The sequence below is a fragment of the Sinocyclocheilus rhinocerous genome, unplaced genomic scaffold, assembly GCF_001515625.1.
Source record: "Sinocyclocheilus rhinocerous isolate Xijiao unplaced genomic scaffold, SAMN03320098_v1.1 scaffold604, whole genome shotgun sequence".
In the NCBI taxonomy this organism is placed as follows: Eukaryota; Metazoa; Chordata; class Actinopteri; order Cypriniformes; family Cyprinidae; genus Sinocyclocheilus; species Sinocyclocheilus rhinocerous.
Window position 1 is genome coordinate 1,101,719 of NW_015658518.1, and position 26,626 is coordinate 1,128,344.

A 26,626-nucleotide genomic window follows, 5' to 3' on the forward strand; every position below is an offset into this window, starting at 1 on the left:
GCTGTTTTTCGGGTCTGTGTCTTTAAATGCAAATGAGCTGCTGCTCCCCGCCCCCTATTCCAGAATAGAGCTGCCCATTACAGCTCGTATCTGCTAAAAACATCTGTTTTGGTTCTGATTATCATGTTTATCGCGCTGAAATCATGCGTTTTAAACCATATGAGTTTAAACTTCAGATATAAGGTTTTCTGAGCGCACACATCCGAAGCACACGGACAGAAAGCTGATGTCACAGCATGTGAGTACTAAATTTAAGTTAAAAACACACCAGTTACAAAAACAGTCGGTTATGTCTGTGAAGGTAAACAGCTGGGAAATAAATCGCTTGTTTATTTTAGATCTGTGTGGCAGCAGCAATATACAGTAGCCTAAATAAATCAATAAATCCACTGCTCTCTTGAGATCCCTTTGCCACGTCACCAAGGGAGCGAAATCAGACGCGCTCGTGTAAGTACGAACGTCCCAGGAGGACTTGAACGCAGCATAATATTATAATGAGATCCCTTTGCCACATCACCAAGGCGCGCTGGTTTTCTCAGAGGCTTGCAGAAAAAGGCTTACCAAAACAAAGTGATTGGGTTAATCTTTTTCACGTTTCCTTGGTTGGTAGATGCACCAGGGACCTGATTATAGCACTTAAAACCTGAAAAAGTCAGATTTTCATGATATGTCACCTTTAAGAGTCCGAAAATTTAAGGTATTATAGACACGTTTCTGACATGAATGCAACATTATAGCTTGTCTCATTGTCAAGTTTGCACCCTATTGCGAAAAAATTTACATTCATAAGTGAACTTGTGTGGGGGGGAAAGTGTATATTAGCAAGGAAGAATAACAAAAAAAGTGAAGTTTAAGTCTGTTTACACCGTACCGTTTAGGTGCTGTTGTGAAAAATTAGAAGCACAAACATGGGCTCTGTTCCAAAACATAATAGGTTTCCTACAGAGACAGCGTTTAAGGTATTATAGACACGTTTCTGACATGAATGCAACATTATAGCTTGTCTCATTGTCAAGTTTGCACCCTATATAGGTCACATTTGTCAGGCACATACGCCATAAATGTGGTCTCATTTCAGTACAGTAACTGATATAAAAATGGACTGTTCATGTGAGGCTTAAATTACGTTAAATTTAACTTTTACAGTAAATTTAAAATTTTTTAGTAAATTAAAATGACTAACAAGATGGATTCACAATTCTAATATTTGTGTGTTCTATATGTTTGTTGTTCTTATTAGAGCAGTGTATTAGCCTAACAACATGCTCTATTAGAATATCCTTTTGAAATGGACTTTCTTTTGTGCTTCACATGTGAGTCACTTTATTGATCAATTTTGGCTGCTTTTGAACTTTTCTGCCTTCAAAATTTGGAAATATGCTACATTCTGCTTCATGCGAGTTGTGACACACTTCAGTAACACCTGCTCTTTGAGCAACACATTAATTCTGGTGTTCCCTAAAGAGATTTCTGATTGAACTTCAGCAAAACTGGAACAAACTGTTGTTAATGTTCCAAACTGCATGTTATGAAGGACAAATCAACTTTGGTCCTGTTTTGCTGAAAGACTTTCCCACAACTATTAGGGATAAACCTGATCTCACCCTGCTGAGTGCTGTGGATGTGTTTCACATTAATTCTGTGTTCACTTAACCAGTAATGAGTTGAAAGACTGGGGGATATTTGTCTGACGACTCATGGTGAATATATTTGTGCTGAAGTGAGAAATGGTTTTGAATCTGGACACGGACAGATTGGACTGGGGATTCATCGTCTTTCAACACCGGACGAGTGTGTTAGGATGCGACGTGCTTCTGTGTAATTAAGAGCGTGTCATAAAATGAGTTATCATTCCAGCTCTTTTTTTACAGCATGTGTTAAAACCCACTCTCTAATCTGACAGTTAATATGGTAATGAACTCCTGCCGAGCTGGAGATTATGAAGGAGATGGATGTCAGAATCTTTTGGTTACAGTACTTTTTTTTTATTTCTGAGGAAGATGGGTGGCAGTTACTTCTCGCCACAATGCTGAAGTAAGAGTTTGATATTTCCAGCCAAACATGATTGGAAAAAACATACAAGGGTGTTTCTTCAACTATGCAGGCTTTTGGTACTGGACTTTTAGAGAATAAACCCTCACTAGTTTGTTGTTTTGTTTGAACTGTCATGAACATGTCCTTAATTTCAACATCTCAAATCAGAATTAATTTTGTGGTGGAAATCAACATTTTTTGGAATAGTAGCAGTGTAAAATAAAATAAAAAATAATTTTAAATAAAAAAACGGAATAATATTTAGATTTCTTAAATTGAATATTAAATTAAATGATATTTTCCCACTTGTTGCAATTGTAACCAAGTACACTCATTTTTAAAGAGTTATTGAGCTAAAATTTTATTTTTAAATAATTATTAAGGCTCCGTTGTTGCTAAATTGTTGGTTGTACATTATTGTACACAAATAATGTACGGTCAGAATTGTGTAAAACTGATATAAATAATTTTCATAAAAGGAAATATTGAAAATGCTTTATTTAAGTCAAATATTACAAAAATATTTTACCTAATAAATGAATGCATAAAAAAAAAAAATTTTAATAATAAATGAAAGATGAAAGAATAAAAATGAAAGAATAAGTAATCAAATAAAAAAATTTAATAATAAAAAAAAATTTTAAATGAAAGAATAAGTAAAGAGAAGTTAAAAATAATACAAATAAATTTAAAAATAAATATAGACAGTAATAAATAAAGAAAAAAGGCAATAAAAATAAATTCAGGATTAAAATCTATTACAAATGAATTTGTTTCATCAAATCATTAATTCCTTTATCTATCTATCTATCTATCATTTCTGCAGGTTTGGTCCTCCATAGGGGACAAAGGTTAAATCTATGCATAAAAGACATTTGAAAAACAGTAAAAATAAAGCCATGGTAGATAGATTTTTAACAAATATTTTTTCCTCATTTTTATCCAGACCTTGGGAATCCTGGTTCTTCAATAAAAAACAGTTGTTAAAATAAGCTACATCTTTTTTTAAGCTAAATTAAAATTAAAATTAAGGTTTCACCTTATTTTAATGGTTGTCTTGTCTCATTTTAAGTCATCTTAAGGCCCCCCTTGGAAGTTTACTAAGGTCCTCCAGTGAGCCCCGGGCCCCTTGATTGAGAACCACTAGTTTAATGTGATCTTTATATAACAAAAAGTTTGAATAAAAATCAACTCCTGGGACATTAAAGTGCCCATAGTGGAATAAACACCCAGAAATGTGTTTCTTAACTTGCAAATGGGTTTCGGTACACCAGTGTTAGTGAATATTTGCACACATTTGAATAAAGTACTCGCTGTTCTCTTTCTCTGGTGGATTAAGACATTGGTGTTTAACTTCTAGGGGACAAAAATGCACTCTTTGAGTGAATAACGTCTCGTCATCTCCCACGGCTCACTTCAAAGTTAAAAGTGGTCGAAGCGCTGGTGTGTCAGCAGATGCAATCCTCAAGCATAATGCAGGTCCCCTTTTCCATACTCAGAGGAAATGCAGCACTTCCCAGTGCTCTACGATACCATCACTTACATCCCCGTCTACAATAAGCACAGGGTTGTCATCGGGGGGACAACTGGGAACGTTGTACTAGACCCTGTGACAAAGGAAGCCCACAATGGGCCCTAATGTTGTCCCGGGTCAAGTAATTTAAACAATGGCCCCAGAATTGCTTTTGTCTGTTATTTAATCACAACGAATTGTGTGGTTGTTTTTTTTGTAATTATTATGCATGCAGTTTCTAAGACTTTCCTATTAATTGAGAGACTACACAGCACTATAATATTATTTTATATTAAATAATATTAGAATTTTATAAATAAATATTTACATTTATTGCTTTTTATATAATAATATTTTTAAAAATATAATTGTTTTTTATTTGATTTATATTAATATATATTTTCCCTTTACCTGACTATTTGTTTGCAGCATAATTTCTCCCTTTTTTTTCTAATGATTTTATTTTTCACTATTTATTCTCTTATCGCTTTCATGTTTTTTCATACAGGTCTTTCTAATAATGCTCAGACACACTGACTCCAAACTAAGGATGTTTTCACTGAACCTCTTTGTCTTTGTTTTAATAGGTACTCCATCTCCCCTTACTCTGTCTTGGAACGATGTGGCATCAATCACCCAAAGCCCTCTCCGTTTTTTGGGAACCTCATGATGTTTCGAGATGTAAGATCTTTTGTTTACTTCGTAATGAAACACAAAACGCATTCGCTCACTTTCTCATACATCCACACCTTGTACCGCCCTCCCAAAGCTATTTCTCTCAGTGAGCCTTACTTCATTAGATGTGTTCATTAAAGATGACTCACCGCTAATGACATCTAATGCCATGTGATTTCCAAACAGATTACCCTCTGTGCTGAATGGCGTACTTTTACGACGATAATATAAAAGACGGACGGGCAGAGTGGGTGGGTTTAATATTGCAAAATTAATACTTTTAATTCCTTCTGTTTGTTTTTTTTAATTTAATCTCAGTCCCAAGCTATAATGTAGCAAATCAACAGCTACCTTGAGGACTCTCATTTCTGCCAGTCTGTAGTTTAATGATAATGATTTGATGTGGATTATAGGAAATAAAGGCCAAATTTTCTTTGCTGTAGGGCTGTTCGATTCCAGTGAGAGTATAAAATGGACTTTCATTTGTGAATATGAAATGCCTAGATTCATCCAGCAACCAATAATGATGAATGCCATAAAAGAACAAGTCTGGCTCATATTTCACCCTACAATAAAAATCAAAAGAACACAAGAAAATTTGAATATTTTATGGATCATTAAAATGTATTTATGACATTTAAAGTCAAGGGGGACGTATCAATAAAGAATATGATGGTTTGAAATGCATGTTAAGTTCAACTTTTTGCTCTTTTTTTACTGTAAAAAAAAATAGGGCACAATGTGCTTTATAAATAAGACATTTTCAGAATTTATTTTTACCTGTATTTTGAATTATGCACTCCATTGCATTGTGTATCAGGATTAACATAAATGACTGTAAAATTACTGGATAATGTCCTGGCAGACAATTACCAGTACATTTTTTTTATTTCATTATTATTATTGGTAATGAAAAAAATTAGAATAGTGCAAATGTTTACTAGACTATTGAGAGTATACACCACAGAACTTTTTTTTTACTACCTTCATGCTGATTTTATTTTTTTAAATCAGTATTTTTACTGTATATAACAATGAGTGGTAATTGTTTTAAAAGGATTAAAAAGAAAAAATAAAATTAGGTTTTTTCTCATACAAAAATAATTTTTATAATATTTTTTATGAAAATAAAATACAAAAATTAAATTAAATTAAATTAACAAAACAAAATAAAATAAAATAAATGTATATTTTTCCTTTAGATTTTTGAAACATGTTTTAATTCAATTCCCCCACCAGCACACTGGCTTATTTTAAATAAAGCTTTGATTCCAACTCTTGTGCTGTTCTGGTGCTGAATAGATTCTCAGATCAATATGTTACTGTCAGACAGTAATGGTTGACTGGACAGCATGTCGTTCACAACACTCTTTTCATTCTGTCTTTCTATCACCCGCTTATGACAGGGCTCCCTCTTCCTTCTCTCCCTCTCGATCTGCCTGTCTGTTTCCCTTTCTCCATATTTTTCATCTCAATTCATGTCTTCCTCGTTGTGATTAGATGTTATTAGATGGAAGTGTGAAAGGCGTAAATGAATATGCATGCATGCATAATTACTGCGTCTAGATGAAGCTCCCCAGGTGAACTAAAGGTATGTGCTTTTTTTAGTGTGTGGGTTTTTGTATGCTGTTGTGCAGCCTTTGTCTGTGCGTATTAGCGTGTGTGTAGATTTGTGCACACGTCAGCAGACTCAGTCTCACAAACAGTGGTCTCCAGAGCATTGCTCTAGCAGAATCCTCTGACCCACTTCCACAGGCCAGCCTCTCAGCTAAATCCTGTAGGTCTGTGTGTGCGACTGTATGCACATTTTGTGTTACTGGCACTATAGATGCAGACGCAACCCCCTCTTAAGAGGCAGGTGACTGCATTTCAAGTTAGAAATTCAGTGAGAATGCAAAAGAGGAAAGGGAGATGTTGAAAGAGAGAAAGGAGAAGGAAAGTAAGGCGTAGGCTACGTTAGCAAAGTCTGTGTTTAGGATTGATGACGAGTAAACCAAAAAAAAAAAAAAACCCAGAAGTTGCATAAAGTTATCCAGTCTAGTTTTGAAAAGTCTGTTTCCAGTTTTGTGTACGTTAGTTTAAAGTACAATCAAGTTTTGTGTTCATTATGTATCAGATCCTAATTGGAGACTACAAAATTTCATATAAAATGTAATTTTTATAATATATCATATGAATAAATGAATTAATTCATGAATATATTCATACAAAAATGCATATATATGTACTTTTTACTTTAGATTTTTGGTGAAAATGACCCAGACTGATCAAGAATAAATGAGGACTAATGACTAATTGGAAACTTTGTTGAAAGAAGTCTCTTATGCTTACCAAGGATGCATTTATTTAATATTTTATAACAACTTATTCCTGTAATAGCAAAGCTGAATTTCCAGCAGTCATTATTCCAGTCTTCAGTGTCACATGATCCTTCAGAAATCATCCTAATATGCTGATTAGATGCTCAAGAAACATTTCTGATTATTGTCAATGCTGAAAACAGTGGATTCTTTGATGAATAGAACATTAAAAAGAACAGAATTTACTAAAAAATAGTCATCTTTTGTAAGATTTTAAATGTTTTTACTGTCACTTTTGATAAATTTATTGCATCCTTGCTAAATAAGTATATAAAAATTGACTGACTCAAAACATTTGAGGAATACTGTACAGTGGGACGTAATACAGTTGTACCCTGAATATAGTCTTAAAGGGGTCATATGATGCGATTTCAATTTTTCCTTTCTCTTTGGAGTGTTACAAGCTCTTGGTGCATAAAGAAGATCTGTAAAGTTGCAAAGACTAAAGTCTCAAATCCAAAGAGATATTCTTTATAAAAGTTAAGAGTCAGCCACGCCTACCTAAAACGGCTCGTTCTAACACACCCCACATGTCTACGTCACGATGTGCGCCGGATCGGCTTTCACTGTGGACGAAGCGGAGTCCAGCCCGGGGTCGTCACATGGGGTTGCCGCAAGCCCTCCAGACGCTCCTTCGTTGAATCCGCCGGCCGCACCGTTCTCAAGTCCACCGGCCTCCGCTCACTCTAGCCTTCCGGCCGTTCCTCACTCTAGCCGCTGGCCTCTGCTCACTCTAGGCCGCCGCCGCTCACTCTAGGCCGCCGTGTGTGATGCTGTGTTTCGTTGTGAAAGCGAAACTACTTTGTTTGGCCTTCCAAAAATGGACACGACTAGAAATCAGTGGTTAAGTTGTATTTACAACACTGTTCCAGAACACTTCAACCCAAATATTCAGATGTGTGCAGCACATTTTATGGAGGACTGTTTCCTGATCCTGGGAGAGTAGACTACAATGCCGGCTGTTCTGACTCAAAGACTGTAAGTACGTTTTTTATAGTTAAAGAGTTTTTATATTTTTTATACTTAAAGCAAGTTTTTTGGGCAGTGTAGAGTAGCACTTGTTGTTTGTAATTTCTCCGATCACAAATGCAGACATGGTTTTAAGTTTACGCGGCGCGATGCAACGCAACGCGTAAAAAGACAGTATAAGTCATTATAATAATCAATAATTATGTCCCCACTGGATGCAACAAATGCCTCATTTGTAATGGGTTTTAATTTTTCTGACCGATGAGCTTTGTAAAAATCGACGTGTTTCAGAAAGGCGGGGCATAGAGGAGAAACAATAATGTACAGTATGTGGAAAATAATGTGGTTTTTTAACCTTAAACTGCATAAACACATTTCATTACACCAAATACACAAAATAATGTTCTTTTTAGCAACATCATATGACCCCTTTAAGAGAAGGAAATGGGATACAGAGATGAAACGATAAATATATATTTGGAGTGATTTGAAGGTACAAGAAAGAAGAGAGAAGCCAGGGTGTGATTGAGGATCATGGGTAACAGGAAGTGATGTACAAAGAGTGTTTGGGATACGGGGCAGATTGAGTCACATTTAGAGACTAGACGACAGAATCTCTCGCAACCCACAGCAGCACATTATCAGACACACTCCATTACCAAATACAACACTCACAGACATGAGATTTGGTCCATTTAAGATCCTAAACAATCTAGATGCAGTTCCTCTATCTCTTTCTCTCTGTTGCCAGCACACACGCACATACTTGCTTTCTGTTTATACATAGGGGACGTATCTGGAAAACAGGATTTGTCATGGTAGTTTGAAATAAAAAGAGCTACAGTATGTAGACTGACTTTAATGTTAACAATGTAAAGCTGCCTGCCCAGTGTGTCAAGACTATTTACTTTATCTATGGTACAAAAACAGGTCATTGTCAAAGGTTATAAACAGGGCCTAAAACTAACTTTTTGCCACACCTGCCAATGGCCGGTGACATGATCAAATTTACCGGCCAAATTTTTTTTTTACCGGCCATGAAACTATTTTTGCAAAAACAGGCTGTTATTACTACAATGACTAAACATATTTACAATGTTTTTAATTTGTCCTGCTGGTGCATTTTCCCTCAATTTTCCCTATTAATTATAGCCATTCAACATTATTTTTAACATTTAATAAGCTCTGAAATATATAACAACTTTTAATTTTAGTGATTTTAAAACAATCTTCACATAAACTATATTATATATGCATAAACTATACATATTAATCTTTATTCAATCTACAAAAGTTTCTCTCTCTAAGGATTTCTCTTTTTCTTTTGTTCTTTGATTTACATCATAGACTGTATAAAAACATGGACGTAGTGTCCGTGACGTCACCCGTAGATTTTCGAAGAGCGTTTTTGAAGCTCAAAAGTGGGCGGAGGTGGTGTCGCCATCTTGGCAGCGCGTCACTGCGCGTCACTCCCGGATAATCACGTTTACAAGGTAATTCGCCAAAACCGCGCATTTTGACATAATTGTGTGTTTTTCCGTGCGTTGAAGCGCTACTGGTGATGTCTGAAGTGGTTCAGCGTCTGTGTACAGCCGAACGCGCAGCCTTTCAAACTATACTTCACTGCACCGTTTAGGCGGCGTAACCCCAGGTATTTTTTTTACGTTTTTAAAAGCAGTCTCATATTCTCACCTAGCCTGCATATATTGGATTAAAAATACAGTCATATTGTGAAATATTTTTACAATTTAAAAGAACTGTTTTAATATATTTTAAAATATAATTTATTCCTCTTCAGTGCAACATGATCCTTCAGAAATCATTTTAATTTATGGAAAAAAAAAATTTTCAGGATCCTTTGGTAAATAGCAACATTTATTTGAAATAGAAATATTTGTAATATTATAAATGTCTTTACTGCACTTTAATTGAATTAATGCATCCTTGATGAATAAAAGCATCAATGTCTCTTTTGTTTGTTTTTTTCTTAAAAAAACAGTCTGTTTAATACTGAGGGTCAGAGAGAAGCAAAATGCTCATTAAAAACTAAATGACATCTGATGCATTTTGCAAACAAAACTGGTAAGAATTGCAAGATCCAATAAGGTTGCATGTTTTATAAGCAAGAGTATGGGTGCACAGGTTTTTTGGATCTTGAAACTGATCTGTTGCATTTAGTGCCTTTGGGGAAGAAATAATTACTTGGTTTGCCAGGTTTGTGGCACTGAATCATTGAAAGACGCTTAGAGTTTTATTTAAGACTCATATGGTAGCTAGATACTCAAACAGAATTGTATATTTGGCTTTGTTTCTGAGTAATATCTCTAAACAAATTACTATTACTTTTGGACAGACAGAATACGTGATCTCAAAGTCTACAAAAAATTTATCTAATTTGAAGAGACTACCGATGACCAATCAGCATCGGTCCTAATGGAATCATTACAATGTAAAAACGAATTTTTCTAAAATGTACATAAAACAAAAAGAAAATGCTATTTCAATGTTTCTACTTCAAAATCTTACATTTAATTTAACGAATTTCTTGCTGTGTTTTTTAAACATTTGTTTCTAAACCAGTTTTTTTCCCAGTGTATTTCAGATTTACCCACATGTAAACGTAAAAAACGAAAGAAAGGCATTTTTTGAAAGTCCCCCCAAAAGATAGAATATAGAATAGAATAGGCGCTTAAAAGGTTCTTCACACCGATGCCAAAGAAAAAGCATTTTTGGTTCCACAAAGAACCATTCAGTCAAAGGTTCTTTAAAGAACCATCTCTTTCTTGCCTTTTTATAATCTGAAGAACCTTCTTTCGCCACAAAGAACCTTTTGTGAAACAGAAAGGTTCTTCAGATGTTAAAGGTTCTTTATGGAGCCAGTTAGAAAAAAAAGGTTCTTCTATGGCATCATGAAGCACCTTTATTTAAAAGAGTGTAGAACAGAACGGAATAGAATAGAATAGAATAGTCTATCTTTAAAAGTGCATCTCCCATACCTTCCTCCACATCCTCTCAGTCACGCACTGAGCGTCTGCCTGCATGACTCTGAGTGACATGAGAGATTATTAGCGACCGAGACAAAGAGAAGCAGTACGATGTCGAAGGTCATATATGTGCTAGAGAACAACTGGAAGTGGCTAATCTTTTTAAGAGAATTCCAATAGAATCGCTGACTGTCCGTTTCAGTCAGACCAGGCGTTATTGATCGTATCCATCCGAGATGAATCCCCAGTGAAGCCAAAGGCAGGAGCAACTCATTTGTTTGAATTGAGCCTCCTGTTAAACTTCACTACAGCACTGTCTGATGCACACGCAGCCTCTTCCGTATGACAGAACAGTAATAAAAGGCTGAAGGAGAGGACATCAGGACGGAAGGGCACACACCCCACTGCTTAATGCTCACTGAGGAACACACACACACACACATACATCTATGCCTAATGCCCACCAGGGAGACTGCAGGAATGGTGGGATGAAGAAGGGAGGGCAGGCGGTTTGGTGCCAGCACTGTCGACTCCTTCATTAGTAGAGACAGCAGAGCCACCGGCTGCCATGCATACCAAACTAGCGCTCTTTATGTGTGTGTGTGTGTGTGTGTGTGTGTGCGCGTTTTACAGTCAGCACTTGATGTGTTCATTGTTTGCTTTGTTGTGTAACTTCTTAACTGTATCCCACCAGCCTCTATAAACAATGCAATCTCAGCAGCCTTATGTGCAAAGTTTAAAATGTTCTTCGATTCTAAATAGGGATATGATAATATTCTTGTTATTGTGTTATGGTTATGGATATTTCAGGATAATATTTTCAGTAGACATCAATAAACCTCCCGAGAGCCCATAAACCTCGAGAGAGCCAAGCGCAGTCGGTGTTTTTGCTCTGTGCTGACCCCTACTGGTAGATAAGTGTGATACTGCACCTGCAGTAACCTGTGTTCACATAGTAAGCGCCTCTTTAGGAGTCATAGTGATTGATCTATATTGTGCAGGGAAGTCAGACAGGACAGATGGTGGTATCCAAGAAAAGATCGAGCTGAAATAAATAATTGCTTTAAACTACATGATGGCAAAGCTGTGCAAATGTTTGTGAATGTGCTAATCTTGGAGAAAGTGCCCACCCACTGAGAACAACGGATGCAAGTTTAACAAATCAGATCTCTCTTACTCAGATTATTAGAATGTTTTATTCCACAGTATTTGAAAAGCATCAATTAAACAACTGTGGCAGAAAAATAAGTTGCCTGTAATTGTAGTAAAAATAATAATATTCCGCATAAGATCTTAAACTACACCCACAGGATGTATAAAATCAAGTAGTATGCATTTACAAACATTTGTGGAAAAAATGTTTGTGGTTAAGACCTCAGTGAATTTAAACATGGTACTATGATAGGACACACTCAGTTTGTGTAATTTCATCCCATATAGATATTCCACAGTCAACTGTAAGTGGTATTATTGAAAAATGGAAGAATTTAGGAACAGCAGCATTTCAGTCATAAAGCAGAAGACTATGTAAAGTAAAAAGAGGGATGAAGTGAAGGGAAATCTTAATGCTTCAGCATAAAGACATTTTGGACAATGATATGCTTCCAATTTTGTGGTAACAGTTTAGAGAAGGTCCTGACTGTGCCCCAGTGCACAAAGCAAGATCTATAAAGGCATGGTTGGATGAGTTTGGTGTGAAATAACTTGACTGGCTCGCACAGAGCTCTGATCTCAACCCCATCGAACACCTTTGGGATGAACTGGGATGGAGATTGCAAGCTAGGCCTACTCATCCAACATCAGTGCCTGAGCCCACAAATGCTCAAAATTCCCACAGAAACACTTAATTTTGTGGAAAACCTTCCTAGAGGAGTGAAAGCTGGTGTAGCTGCAAAGGGGGATCAACTTCATATTAAGTCCCTGTTGGTGTAATGGTCAGGTGTCCCAATACTTTTGTCCGTATAGTGTATCTTTCTGATTTCACATTTCTCTCTTACTCTCAATTGTTTAATTTTCTAATAAAGTATTAGCATGCTGCAAATATTTGCAGCAGAATATATATCACACAGAATGTGTGAAAAATGTGTTGCCAGTATTAAAATAATAAATACATAAAATTATTTCATGAAGATATATTTAAGTTGTGTGGCATTTCACTATTAAAGGCATAGTTCACCCAAAAATGTTATTAATTACTCACCCTCATGTCGTTCCAAACAAGGTTATTATAGTTTTGAATTTTTAAATTAGTTTTATTTTAATATCGTTTTCAAATTTGCTGTGCAATTCAGTTTAGTTTTTTTATTAGTTTCATTAATATTGTTGTTAGTTTTAGTGAAAGGATGCGCGTTCTCGTCTTTTTTTCCTGTTAATTATTACGTTGCGCTGCGTGTCTGTTTTTCTTCAAAGCACCAACTTAGAATGTCTAATTTTGGTTTGATTGCTTGTGGTACATGAGAAAATAAATTATCTTGCTTACCTGATGTAATAGATTTAATGCGGGTGCGCGGTCGCGACTTGCGGTCTTTATCTCAAACGTGTCTGGTCTGGTACAGAATTAAATTAGTGCCGCTGTTGGATAACGGGTCGAGTGTTCTCTTAAGTATTGCTGGTGCACGTTTACCAAACAGGACCCGTGCAGGACTCTGCTTTAAACTGCTGTGCGTCTCTCCGTCAGATAACCTCACGTGCGCGATGCGCCATTTACCGCCGGCGCCACACAGCTCATATTTTTCCGCTAAGGGGTGAGAACGTAATGATTACGAAAACGATTATTTATTTTTGATAATTATTATTTTATTTCAGTTAGTTTTTCAATAACTGTTGTTAGTTTCGTTTCGTTTTAGTTTTTCAATTATTTTGTCATTTTTATTTTATTTTTATTTCAGTTTACAAAATTGTTTTTTCATCAATCGTTTTCGTTTTCGTTTACGAAAATAACCTTGGTTCCAAACCCATAAGACCTTCATCATCTTTGGAACACAAATTAAGATGTTTTTGATTAAATCCGAGAGCTTTCTGACCCTCCATAGACAGCTTCACAACTGTGTGGTACTGTCATGAATGCGTGTGGAAGACTGACAGGGACAAAAAGTATTCTCGTAGCTTCATAAAACTACGGTTGAACCACTGATGTCACTTGGACTATTTTAACAATGTCCTTACTACCTTTCTGAGCCTTGTAGGTGTCAGTTGCATTGCTGTCTATGCAGGGTCAGAAAGCTCTCGGATTTCATCAAAAATAGCTTAATTTGTGTTCCGAAGATGAAAGAAGGTCTTACGGATTTGGAACGACATGAGGGTGAGTAATTAATGACAGAATTTTCATTTTTTGGTGAACTATCCCTTTAAATCTGATTGTTGTAGATGATGTGAAACTTTGGCAGTCTCTAAAATAAATCTGACCACATGTGTCATGTGTTCACAATGTTCTCTAATATGCTTTCATACTGATATGTGGGTTTTCTGCTCTTGCACAGGGTTTCTTTAAGTCACAATCTGACCTAATAAAGAAATACGGACTAATTTGTGGGTAAGTCTCCTTGGATTTTACTCTTACTGTTATTAAAGCGTCAATCAAATGAATAAATTGGATTAAATTTATGTTGTTTCTTTGTTGAAAAAACATCTGAGATTGATGTCTGAAAGAAACCATTTTTTATTATCTGGGAAAGCTTTTGTCAAAGGCATTAATAAACACAAATATGCGAAACCTATTTGTTTTGCCAAGTGAAACATGAACGACTTCTCATTACCCCGTGTAATAGAAATGATTTTTTTTCTGATTATGTTTCTGATGAAAAGTGCCCTACATGATTGCTTTAGTCATTTCCACATTTATAGAATTATTTTAATACGAAAGCATCTGTGTATAACACCCATCACACACGAGGCCCTTGTTCACGGTCCTGTCATTCATATTCAGACAGCATGAGCCTCTCACAGAGTGCCCAGTGTCCTCTAATTTAGTCGGTCGCTAGCCCGACATTGTGTTTTAATATGCCTGCTTCTGACAGGCCGACTTCTCCTCGAGGGAGATCAAAGCAGCGAGTGCCACTGGGCTTCCTGTGTTTAATATGAGCAGAATAGAGGGGAAGAGAATCAGAATGACGCTGGTTTTGTCTGCTTGTGTGTGTGTGCATATGCGTGTTCAATGGGATCCGGGGGTTCTGTATTGGGTGTCGGGACCGGAAAAGGGGATCTAATTCAGAGTCGTGTGGATATATGTCAGGAGACATTACGACATCTCTCAGTTAGAGTAATCCAAGAGGCTGAGCTTCTCACTGAAATCAAAGGGCTTTGAAATACATATGAGTGCTCTGCATGCTCCTTAAAACCCTTGTCGGTTCCCAAAGTACAAGACATCAGTCATCTAAGTTCAGACGCTTCTGCACATAACATGTGCAGAAGGTTTGCTCACGAAGGTGTGATTTTATTATTTTTTTGCTCTTCCCAAAAATATCCTTCAGATATGGTTTGAAAATATCTAGAAATGGCTTCTAACCAGAACGCATGAGTGAGATAGCCTAGTGAAAGAGGCCATTTGGTATAGTGGTCAACCGATATGGGCTTTTCAATGGCTGACAGTGTAAAGGCGGGCGTACACGGTGCGATTCTGAAGGTCAGAACGTCCTGAGCTCTGGCACATGTCACGATTGAGTTTATCCGAAAATCGTACGGAGGCAGTCACACACGACACAAATTTACTACGATTTTACAAACTCTGACGTAAGCATTACGTTTCGCGCCATTCATAAAAATATGGATTCTGAGGACGAAATAGTTTACTTTGTGGCAGGATTTCCAGATGTTTTTAGGTGTGAATTAAGTGTCTAAATACATTTGAAAGAGATTGCATGTCATTGAGTCTACATTCTGATATGGAAGCCCTTTTCTGTCACAGTTGAGTAAAAAAATATTCTGCAAGTCATAAAAATGACTTCGTATCATTATATTTAGAGAAATTCTCAATATAGTATGATATAGTAAAACTTATGAGTTCATGTCATCATGAGATTTTTTCCAAATGTTTTAACTTTCTCATAATGATTTAACAATGAAATTCTCATAACAATGAAAACCTTTCTCATAATAATATTAGTATTTGTAGAATCTTTCTCAAAATAATATTAGTAGTATAGTATCTTGTAAAAATGAGAAACTAATAATATTAGTATTATCTTTTTCATATTATTAGTATAATTTCTCATAATGACAAACTGTATCATAGTGATGATAAGCTTTATCATGAGTTAGTTAAGTCATATCAATTAGACTTTTTAAAATATTATAAAATAGAAATATTTAATTACTATAGCAAGTACATAGTATGTACATGCGGAATAGGACTAAAATAAAATGCTACCATAATATTATTATGAGAACGTTTCTCATTATTACAAGATACTTTCTCTTTAGTATTATACAGTGTCTCATAAAAATGACAAACTTTCACATAATAATGTCTTACTGTATCATAATAATAAACATTATCATGAGTTAAAGTCTAAATTTATTCTACATATAAAATCTCAATAGTAAGGAACTTTTATATTATAATGACTATGTATTTCATAATGAAAAACTGAGAAAGTTTCTCATTATGACTTACAGAATCATATTTTTTACTCAACTGTGGCAGAAATGGGCTTACATACTCATCTAACTCATCTAGCAAAACAATTTATATTGCAGCAGATAATAATCCTGCATAAATAATGTTAATTTATAAATATTGTTCATTGTTTGTACATAATACATAAACTAATGTTGATTTATATAATCTGAGGTGTTAAAGATGTATTATGTAAACATTAGCTAAGATAAATAAATGTAGTATAGTTGTGTTAGTATTGTTCATTGTTAGTTCATGATACCTATTGTTAACTACTGTAATTGAACATTAAACCATTATTTTGCAGTGTGAGTGATATTTTAGTCTCTCTTGCATATATCAGTCTGTATTGCACGTGAGAGACTTTTTCACACAGCTTTTTGGTTTGCGAACAGACCGCCAGCGCAGATGCATAGATAAACCAAAACATACTAATGAGATCAGTGTTTTATAGGTCACTTAGCTGCAAGCTTAATTAAACTCATCCTGCTCCTAGAGCCATGTGGACTGCCAATGTCAGCTTCATTAGCACAAGATGATATGAAGAGCCTATGCGCTCTACTCTGAGTTTTACAGTACCAAACTGACACCGGCACATGCAAAGAGAGTACAGTAAATGATAAGAGTGATCTGTCTCGGCTGCGTTTGCCTCCAGCTGAGTCCCAGCTGGGCTTAAATGTGCTTTACAGCCACTGGACACGGTAATGAACCTAAGCGTAGCCTTCTGCTGGAAAAACGGAGCTTCCAAAGGCTTGTATGAACTAGATTAATGGCTTCAGATATATGCCTAAAAGCTTTCATGTTCAATTATCTGTGCCTAATAAAGGTGTTTAATTATCTGCTTGTTTCTGCAATTTCCTGTGAAGTTGATTCTCAGGAAAAGAACGAAAATGACAGGAAGTTGCATTTGAGGGGAAGGTGGTGTCTCATGCTGGCACATGCAAGGGCACATACATACGTGCTCACAATCCTCCATTTCACAGCGTTTGACGGTACGACCTCGCCACATCTCAGCAGTGAAAGCTACATGCGTGACTACAGAAAAGGAGCTACCCAGCAGCCTCATCAAATTTCTTTACTGAGCTGACCTTGACACACACACATATGATGCGTGTCTGTACCCCTGTCAGTGATATGAAGGGAAGACGGGGTCTGCAGGCACAGATGTGCTGCTTTATCTGTGTGTGTATTTGTCCTTTGTTCTTTTGTCTCCTGCTATTCCCCTGAAATTTGACTGGTGCCCTGTTATTTATTCATTTCATCTTGTTTGTTTGCTCTCTCTCTCTCTCTGCATGTGTGTGTGTCAGTTATTATATAGGCCGGCGGCCTATAGTGATCATAGCAGATCCAGATATGCTCAGACAGGTGATGGTGAAGGAATTCAGTAAGTTTCCCAACAGAATGGTAAGTGAGTGACATTACATTTACAGTCTAATATCAAATACACACGCAGCAATTCATCTCAAGTTGTATTATTAAGCCTGAAGCATACATACACAGCAAAAATGACTTCTTAATGAGTTTTTAATTACTAGTTTTGACTTACTTTTCAGTCTATAACTCCTTAAAATATGAGAGGCAAGATGAATAAGATATTAAGACGTGTTTTCATAGATTGTTTCTTGAATTTAAGTCAGTGTTGTTAACTTGTTATTAACTAAAACTTAATTGAATTAAAGTAAAAATAAAATGAAGTATACATATTAGATGAAAAACTTTCAAATGTGATTAAATATGATAAAATACTATAAATACAAAATATGATTAAATACTATAATAGTTGATAAAACAAATACTAAAATAACACTTATCTAAGTGTAATTTTGTCTTATTGAAAATTTTTATAATACACACACGCACATACACTTATATATATATATATATACAGTGGGTACGGAAAGTATTCAGACCCCCTTAAATTTTTCACTCTTTGTTATATTGCAGCCATTTGCTAAAATCATTTAAGTTAATTTTTTTTCCTCATTAATGTACACACAGCACCCCATATTGACAGAAAAACACAAATCTGCAAAAATGTCAACAATTCTGTGTTTTTCTGTCAATATGGGGTGCTGTGTGTACATTAATGAGGAAAAAAAATTAACTTAAATGATTTTAGCAAATGGCTGCAATATAACAAAGAGTGAAAAATTTAAGGGGGTCTGAATACTTTCCGTACCCACTGTATATAAAATTAAATAAAAATGTTCAATAAGAAAAATTATATATATATATATACATACATACATACATACAGATGTTTTTTTGTCTTTTTGTCTTGTTTTCCATTTTTATTACATTTTGTTTATTTATATATAATTTTAGTTTCTATCACTGATACGCATGGTACTTAAAAACAAACAAACAAACAAAACAAAAAAAAACATTTAGTATAAAACAAACTGTGAAAGTGATTACTGTATCTTTACGTTTGTGCTCTACAAGCTCATTCATGAATAGCGACTTAATTCTGGAGATAGCTTGGAAAATTAAAATAACTTTGCAAAATCATTCATTATCATTCACAAAAGACTTGTTTGCCACTATGATTTACATCAACATAACTCGCAACTCATGTATCATCTAGCAGTCAGAGTTTCGCACTTGTCTTTGCTTTATCATTCAAGTGCTCAGAACTCATTATTACGATATTTTCGTTCCCACTTGAAGGCCGTCAATTCCTGAGTGATGTCATCACATAACTCCGCAATTGTTTGTCAACAACATCATTTATGATCACAGACACACACATAGCATCTCCCATATATCATAAAATCAGCTAAATCAATGACAGGGTGGGTTTGATGCATTACTTTTTTCATGCAGTCGATAGGATTTACTGTATGTAGGTGTGTATTTGTGTGTATAAATCAATGCTGAGAGTGCACGTCATGTGAACAGTAAGGTATTGGCAAAAAGCTCCAGAGCTTTTGTGACGAGTGGGGGCGGGGCCGAGAGCCGTGGGAACGGAGCGAGGCCGGTGGAGTAATTGATAATGAGCGACACCTGCACCACTCACCGGTCTCGAGTCTCACGGAGGAGCTCCGGAAGGATAAAAGGGAGGAGTGACGACCGTGTCGAACGAGAGAGGACCAGGCCTGGAGTTTATTTTGTGTTTTGGTTTCATTTGTGCGCGGCAGTCGTCCGCGAGGGGCTGTCGCACTATTTTGTGTTTATTTTATTATTAAAGTTTTCTTTGAGTGATCGCCGGTTCCCGCCTCCTTCTTCCTAATCTACGAACTTTGTTACAGCTTTGAACTCAGTCAGTCCAGGGAGGTCAGAAACTAATGATCGCATGACTTATGTATCAAAGGTCATGAGATGGCCTTGCTGCTGGAGCTGAGCCTGCTGGGTAAACGATTATGGCAGGGCCAGATCAATACTGAGGCCATGCGCACCACTGGGGCTTACCAGCTACCTCTTGACCTGATTGTGTGCATGGATGTGTAGGTTTAAATGTTCAACGTAAAGCATATCTACAACCAACAGTGGGAGAAAACTCATAAAAGGAGATTGTCATGGAACCAAAAAAACAAACAAATAGTATGTGCTGGCAGCCGTTAACACAAAGATCTACACACAAGATCAAAGTCGGCCCAGCACAAAGCTCTGCCACCTGGCCTTGGTCGCTGCACTAACTTTCAGGCTAACAACTTAGCCAACTCAGTGTACAATGGTAGGTTTAATGAATCCGGGACTATTATTTATGTAGAATTGCCAAGACGAATTCATGTAGAGCTTTTTACAGACACTTTCTGAAAGTTCAGAGTCTGAGAAAGGTCTTTACACTTTGCTGTGGTTCATCTATTAAGCCTAAAACATTCTCTACGCAAATTTGGAGATGCAGATGTGAATGTTTAGCAGAGGTATTGCAGACGTGTCCTGTTAGATATTTTTGAATTGCTATAGCAGAAACAACCTCTGTATTAAATTTATCTTTAAAAAATGAAACTCTAAATATAGCTAGATTTTTTTGGGACTCATTTTGAAAAAGCAACATCTGAAATCAAACTTGAGCAAACTTGCTTTCTTCGAACTGTTGCTAGTAACTACTTCAAACTACTGTTTTTTTAGTAGAATTTGTAGTAATGTATGAAGCACTGCAAACACAGACGTCGCTTTCAAAACAAGAAGCTTTCTTTTGGTCAACGTGGCGAATCGGTGTGACCGAATTGAAATTTGGGAAAAGCTAAACTTTCACTATCACTCTAAATTCACAATTGCACATGGATTCCACTTGAATTTATTGGATTTTGTCTGCAAAAATTTACCAAACAATGGTAAATGTGACTAACCTGAAGACTAATGCTTGTTATAGCACCTCTTGTGGCAATGTTGAAAATGCAGTATACTTGCATTGCGTTACAAATTGCATTCTAACACGCTTTAAAAACTCAATGACGTGTGAAATCAAGGTTACTTAAGTATAAATGCTAACGACTTGGAAATGTTTGCACATATTGTGTAGTGGATGTTTTGGGCCAAACAATCACCACTGCTACTGCTACTGATTTCATAGTTATAACCTACCACACAATACTGGATTCCTATTGAAATGATTAAATGGTAAATGTCAAATGGTAAAACCTCACCTGAAGACTAATGCTATGTTTTTCTATAGCACCTCTTGTGGCAATGCTGAGAATGCAATATGCAAGTTGCGTTACGAACTGCATCCTGCATATTTTTTAGGTAAATTATTTATTTAATTTTATTCTTGTCATCGGCCTTACCAACCCTAGACTGGTCGGGTCGTGACAACATGTAAAATCAAGGTTGCATAAGTATACTGTAAGTGCTTACGTAGCCTAGAGGTGTTTGCACAGTTGCGTAGAGGATGTTTTGGGCCTACAAATGCTACTAATGTCATAGTTATAGCCAACAACACAATACTGGGTAATGACAAACTGATAGAATGCTATAGATTTAGTCCTAATCTTGTCCTTATATAAGCATGTCCTTTTCGGAGTGTATAAACCCCAGCTGTGTTCTCAATGCAGACTGTCAGGGGCACGACTAAACCCATGAGCGACAGTCTGGTCATGCTGAAGGGCGAACAGTGGAAACGAGTGCGCAGCATCCTCACACCTACCTTCAGTGCTGCCAAGATGAAAGAGGTGAGCTTGGCTGTCTTACCTAAATGTGTGCTATACAAACATTAAAGCTGTTCTAAGAAGCGATTGTTCTTGTTATGTAATCACATTTTATGGCCTTGAGTTGATAAATCAAGTGCAGCTCTATTGGAACAGGCTGGAACAAAATCTTGAACCCGTAGAGGACCTCATATTTCCAAAACAGCCATTAAAATAGTTTTTAAAAGTTGCATAAGATCTAAATCCTGGTCATAAGATGTGCAAATAAGTATGAATTCCCAAAAACAATGGAAATTAGTTCACAAATGCATATTCGTGGTTTGAAGTACACAGCATTGGGAGTGAGACAGGGGGGGGGACAACTCATTATATACACTATAAACACTTTAAAGGAGACAGACATGTAGATATTTGTGAAAGATGTTTCCTCTGTTTTGGAGGAATGATTATTTGTAAATCATACCCTATTTATTGCATCAAAATTTGTTAATACTTTACTATATTTAAGGGTGGATAATTTTATCAGTTGTTTATTGCAACAATACATAACTACAATAACTTTGTCTAGTGCTCTTATGAAAGTTTATAGCATGATTTGTGAAAATTTAACTATACTGAATGACATAGACTTCTTCATGGCTAGTTTTTGCATATTTAATTTCATTCTGTAACCTACTTGTTCTACAGATCCGTGTGTACTAGTGTTCAATTCTACAGTGTTAAATTAAGTGGAAAAGACAAGTCCAAAAACGCTTAGAATAGCTGGAATAGAGGCTGCACCCGCGCCCTCACTCACAACTCTCTCAAGAAGACTCGTTCACTCTGCCAGCGTCTCGCAGCGATCATTTTCATACCAGGGACGCTAAACATTCTTGCAAACTGAATTATACATGTCATGCAGGCATTCATATGAGGAGTTTAACAGCAAATTAGTCATTCAAAGAACAAATTTTATTTTTGAACATGAAAAATTTACCGAGGTCCAGACCTCGGTGGCCTCATAGCTTGTTACGGGCCTGGTGGCATCGCTATGAAAAACCTTCTGAAAAAATTTAAGAGGAGTGTACAGTAGATGCCATAGAAAAAACATTTTTGGTTCCCCAAAGAACCTTTCAATGAACAGTTCTTAAAACAACTATTATTTAACTATTATCTAAAGAATGTTTTTCTACTGTATTTTTTCTCACGTTGAGTTGGATGTTTATTTAGTAAATTAATTTAGTGAATTAATTTAAGACTCGAACCTTTTCAGTCCAGGCCTGACTTGATTTTAAACGATTCATTCATTAAAAGAACCAGTTCAAAACAGTCATTGTGAATTGGATTAAACGGTTTGTTTTGTATGTCAAAAATTTGGACACTTATTTTCTGATTTAACTCTTTTACACATTTTCAAATATTCTAAAAGTGAAGTCCTCAAAACTGTAGTACAAATGAAAGTATGGGAAAAGTGTAGTGATCAAAAGCTGCATGAGGCATCATAATTATTAAAAAATTAATTTGTTCAGTCAAGTGTGTCTAAGCGTTTGACTGGCTGTGTATGTGTGTTTTTTAAACAGTTTGCATTATAGATAGTTGCACACATATTGCATTATTTGCAGCAAAGGTGCTGATATGTTTGGCCCCAACTGTATGTATATGTCTACCTATGAACCAGTATCCATTAATGATGTCATTTCCATTCTCCGGCTGAAATGGTATACATGTCCGTCAGGAATGTCAGAGGTGTGTGCTGCTGTGAGAGGAGAAACAGTGATTGTTCTCTCACACACACACAGACACCATAACAGTGGAGTGCCATTCACCCAAGTTAAATTCGGCACGGTGTGACATCATTCAGGAGAAATCCGCGCACATCACTCTCAATCCATCATCTCTGAACACAGTGTGGGAGAGAAATACTGCACAGTGGCAAAGACACAAACTCCTAATGCATTTTTGGTTCCCCAAAGAACCTTTCAATGAACAGTTCTTAAAACAACTATTATTTAACTATTATCTAAAGAATGTTTTTCTACTGTACACCTTTTGTGTAATGGAAAGATTCCATGGATGTTCTTATGGAACCATCAATGCCAATAAGAAACTTTATTTTTAAGAGTGTATATCAACATGTTCCTGAATCCTAATTGGATGATAGTTGAACATTGTTCACCTCTTTGCCTATTTATGAAATCTGATTGGTTGACAGGATGTAGATCCAGAAACATGTTGGAAAAATAAACCTCACATAGTGCAAAGAACACCGTGTTCCTAAAAAGACCGTGAACCCTGGCAGTAAAATGTCCTTTCGAATCCTCATCTGAGAGTCTTAACAAGCCTGTGTGTCTCTTCTGTCTCTTATCCTGTTCTGTGCCACTGGAGATTTGTTGTTAATAGAGGCCATATCAGGCTGCTTTCACATTGTGTAATTTTATTGGAGCCTATTTGCACAATGTGTTGTCATTACCTCTTTGAGCATTTAGGTGGAGCAGCTCGATGATACTAGACTATCAGTTTTCTCAAAGTGAGAGATAGGAAGCAAGAGCTAAGAGAGTTTGACATTCGTTTTTTTTGTATTCTTCTGTTGCACGTCACATGTGAGAGAACAAAGGAGTGTTTCCTCTACAACAGCCCTGCACTTTACATGCACTCTTTTCTGATTAAATAAAGCAGAGAAAGACAGAAGAAAGTGAATAGGAAGGAAAGAAGTGCGGTAGTCAAGAGGAACAGACAGACGAGTGAAAGATGAGGTCGCAAAACGGAGAAAAACACAGTGGATTTAATTCACATGACATCCTTGAGATGAAGAAAAAGACATGAAGCTGTCTGCTGAAAATGTATAATTGGTCATGCTGGAATGCTGTGATTGGCTAAGAGATATGATAGCAGTGATGGGGAGGCCTTGGATGACAGCAGTTAATTGCTGTTTGTCCTCTTGCTAACAGGTTTTGAAGTGCCAGTCATCTCATCTTACATCATAGAACACGATCGATTCTCCATCGTTCTCTGCGTCTCATGTGACTGCTTATTCATTTACCAGCAGAATGATTGAATAGGATTAATAAGTCACAGATTAAATAAGTCCTGGTTTAAATTATGTTGTCAATGTTGATTTCTCCACTAAAAACATCTTGTAGTCTGGGGTGTGAGCTGTGTCTTGGAAACTTTTAACCTTGCCAAGAATTGCAGATGATTTCATCTCCTAATAAAGAAAGAATCGACTTTTGGGATATGTGCATATTGTGGCCAAAAATACTGTCTTTTTTCTGCAGTGTAATGCAACACTGTTTGTTTTAGTATTCACATGAGTTTTTCCTTTTAAAATTACAAATACATAGACATTAAAAAACAGTAATATTGTAAAATATTATTACAATTTAAAATAATTTACTATTTTAATTTATTTTAAATGTAAATTATTCCTGTGACGGTAAAACTGGTCCTTCAGAAATCATTTCATGCATCCTTGCTGGATTAAAGTATAGTAACACTTGATTTTTAGGTGACCTTATTACACGTTACATGTGCTCACTATTATAATAACAATAAATTATGCATAATTACATGTAAGCAACCCTAAGCCAAACCCTAACCCTAACCATATAGTTGTCATGTTTGCTACTGTGCTGGAGTGCGGAGTGAGGAACGAGGAGACCAGGAGTACATCAATAACAAGACTTTAATTGCATTCAGGGAACCAGGAAAACACACGTAACAGAGGATGTAGACATATACAGACATTCACAATACTGGACGACCAAACTTAGAACAGGGCTCACTATAAATACACAGGACTAAAGGATGGGATGACGAGACACACCTGGAACTAATGAAACAATAAACATAATTAGAACAGGAACAGGAAGAACCAAATAAGGGCATGGAAACACATGGGGCCAGGCCTGACTTGATTTTAAATGATTCATTCATTAAAAGAACCAGTTCAAAACAGTCATTGTGAATTGGATTAAACGGTTTGTTTTGTATGTCAAAAATTTGGACACTTATTTTCTGATTTAACTCTTTTACACATTTTCAAATATTCTAAAAGTGAAGTCCTCAAAACTGTAGTACAAATGAAAGTATGGGAAAAGTGTAGTGATCAAAAGCTGCATGAGGCATCATAATTATTAAAAAATTAATTTGTTCAGTCAAGTGTGTCTAAGCGTTTGACTGGCTGTGTATGTGTGTTTTTTAAACAGTTTGCATTATAGATAGTTGCACACATATTGCATTATTTGCAGCAAAGGTGCTGATATGTTTGGCCCCAACTGTATGTATATGTCTACCTATGAACCAGTATCCATTAATGATGTCATTTCCATTCTCCGGCTGAAATGGTATACATGTCCGTCAGGAATGTCAGAGGTGTGTGCTGCTGTGAGAGGAGAAACAGTGATTGTTCTCTCACACACACACAGACACCATAACAGTGGAGTGCCATTCACCCAAGTTAAATTCGGCACGGTGTGACATCATTCAGGAGAAATCCGCGCACATCACTCTCAATCCATCATCTCTGAACACAGTGTGGGAGAGAAATACTGCACAGTGGCAAAGACACAAACTCCTAATGAGCTCATAAACGTCTTTACAGTCTGCTCTAATCCAAGTCTCGGAGCTGCGTCTTAAAGCACGTCCATTAACTTAATTACAGTAAACAAAGCCATCGTGTTTGCATTTTAAAACCCACAGTATCGAGACGTTCCACTGTTAAATAGTAGCTGCATTTGGCAGAGGATTTTATGTGAAATAAAATCGGGATCAACATTCAGCTTGAACCTGAATGTTTAATGTATAACTGAGCTCCAAGTTGTACAAAAGTGTAGGCATGCACTTGCTGCCTGTTTTGATTTTCATTAGCTGTAGTGTAGCGGTAGAAAAAGACAGTAGACACCGCTCCTGTCATTCTCCATCAGCCCTTCCAGTCATCTTCATCTGCCTGCCTGCACGGAGTTAATATGCATCAACAAACACACACATGTACGCACACACACCTATTCATCTTATTTACACCAAGTAAGGCCTCACGGAGATGTAATTTGTTCCTGTAAAACTGAGATAACTTGACCACTGGTGAATACAAAATGTGTTCAATAACAAATCTTTTGCTTCTAGACTATATAGACACAATTTAGTTACATTTGTAGGACTTCAAGGAACTAATGCTTTGTAGTCTAAAATACATATAAAATGCTGGAAATCCCATCTTTGTAAAGAAATCAAGACTGGAAATCAGTTAAATGGGTTTCAAGACTTGAACCGAGCTGCCTACATAGACAGTTTTTTTTTTAAGCGATCGTGTGTCTAGAAATGACAACTGTTCCATGTAACTACCCCTTACGAAAATTAACAATGGTTTTATTATAGTAAAAGTGTAGTAACCATGGTTTTTTGGCATA

General features: G+C 36.2%; 1 protein-coding gene across 3 annotated transcripts in view; it reads left to right on the forward strand.

Annotated features, from left to right (window-relative positions):
• LOC107722474 (thromboxane-A synthase-like) overlaps positions 1 to 26,626 on the forward strand; it is an 81,673-nt gene that overhangs the window by 22,299 nt on the left and 32,748 nt on the right. For 2 of the 3 annotated variants that reach the window (XM_016530832.1, XM_016530831.1), the window contains exons 3-6: positions 4,135 to 4,228; positions 14,015 to 14,067; positions 17,457 to 17,553; positions 21,150 to 21,266. In XM_016530832.1, coding sequence (XP_016386318.1) covers positions 4,135 to 4,228; positions 14,015 to 14,067; positions 17,457 to 17,553; positions 21,150 to 21,266 — 361 coding nt within the window. The remainder of the gene's footprint in view (positions 1 to 4,134; positions 4,229 to 14,014; positions 14,068 to 17,456; positions 17,554 to 21,149; positions 21,267 to 26,626) is intronic. The other variant, XM_016530833.1, reaches the window with a different exon arrangement.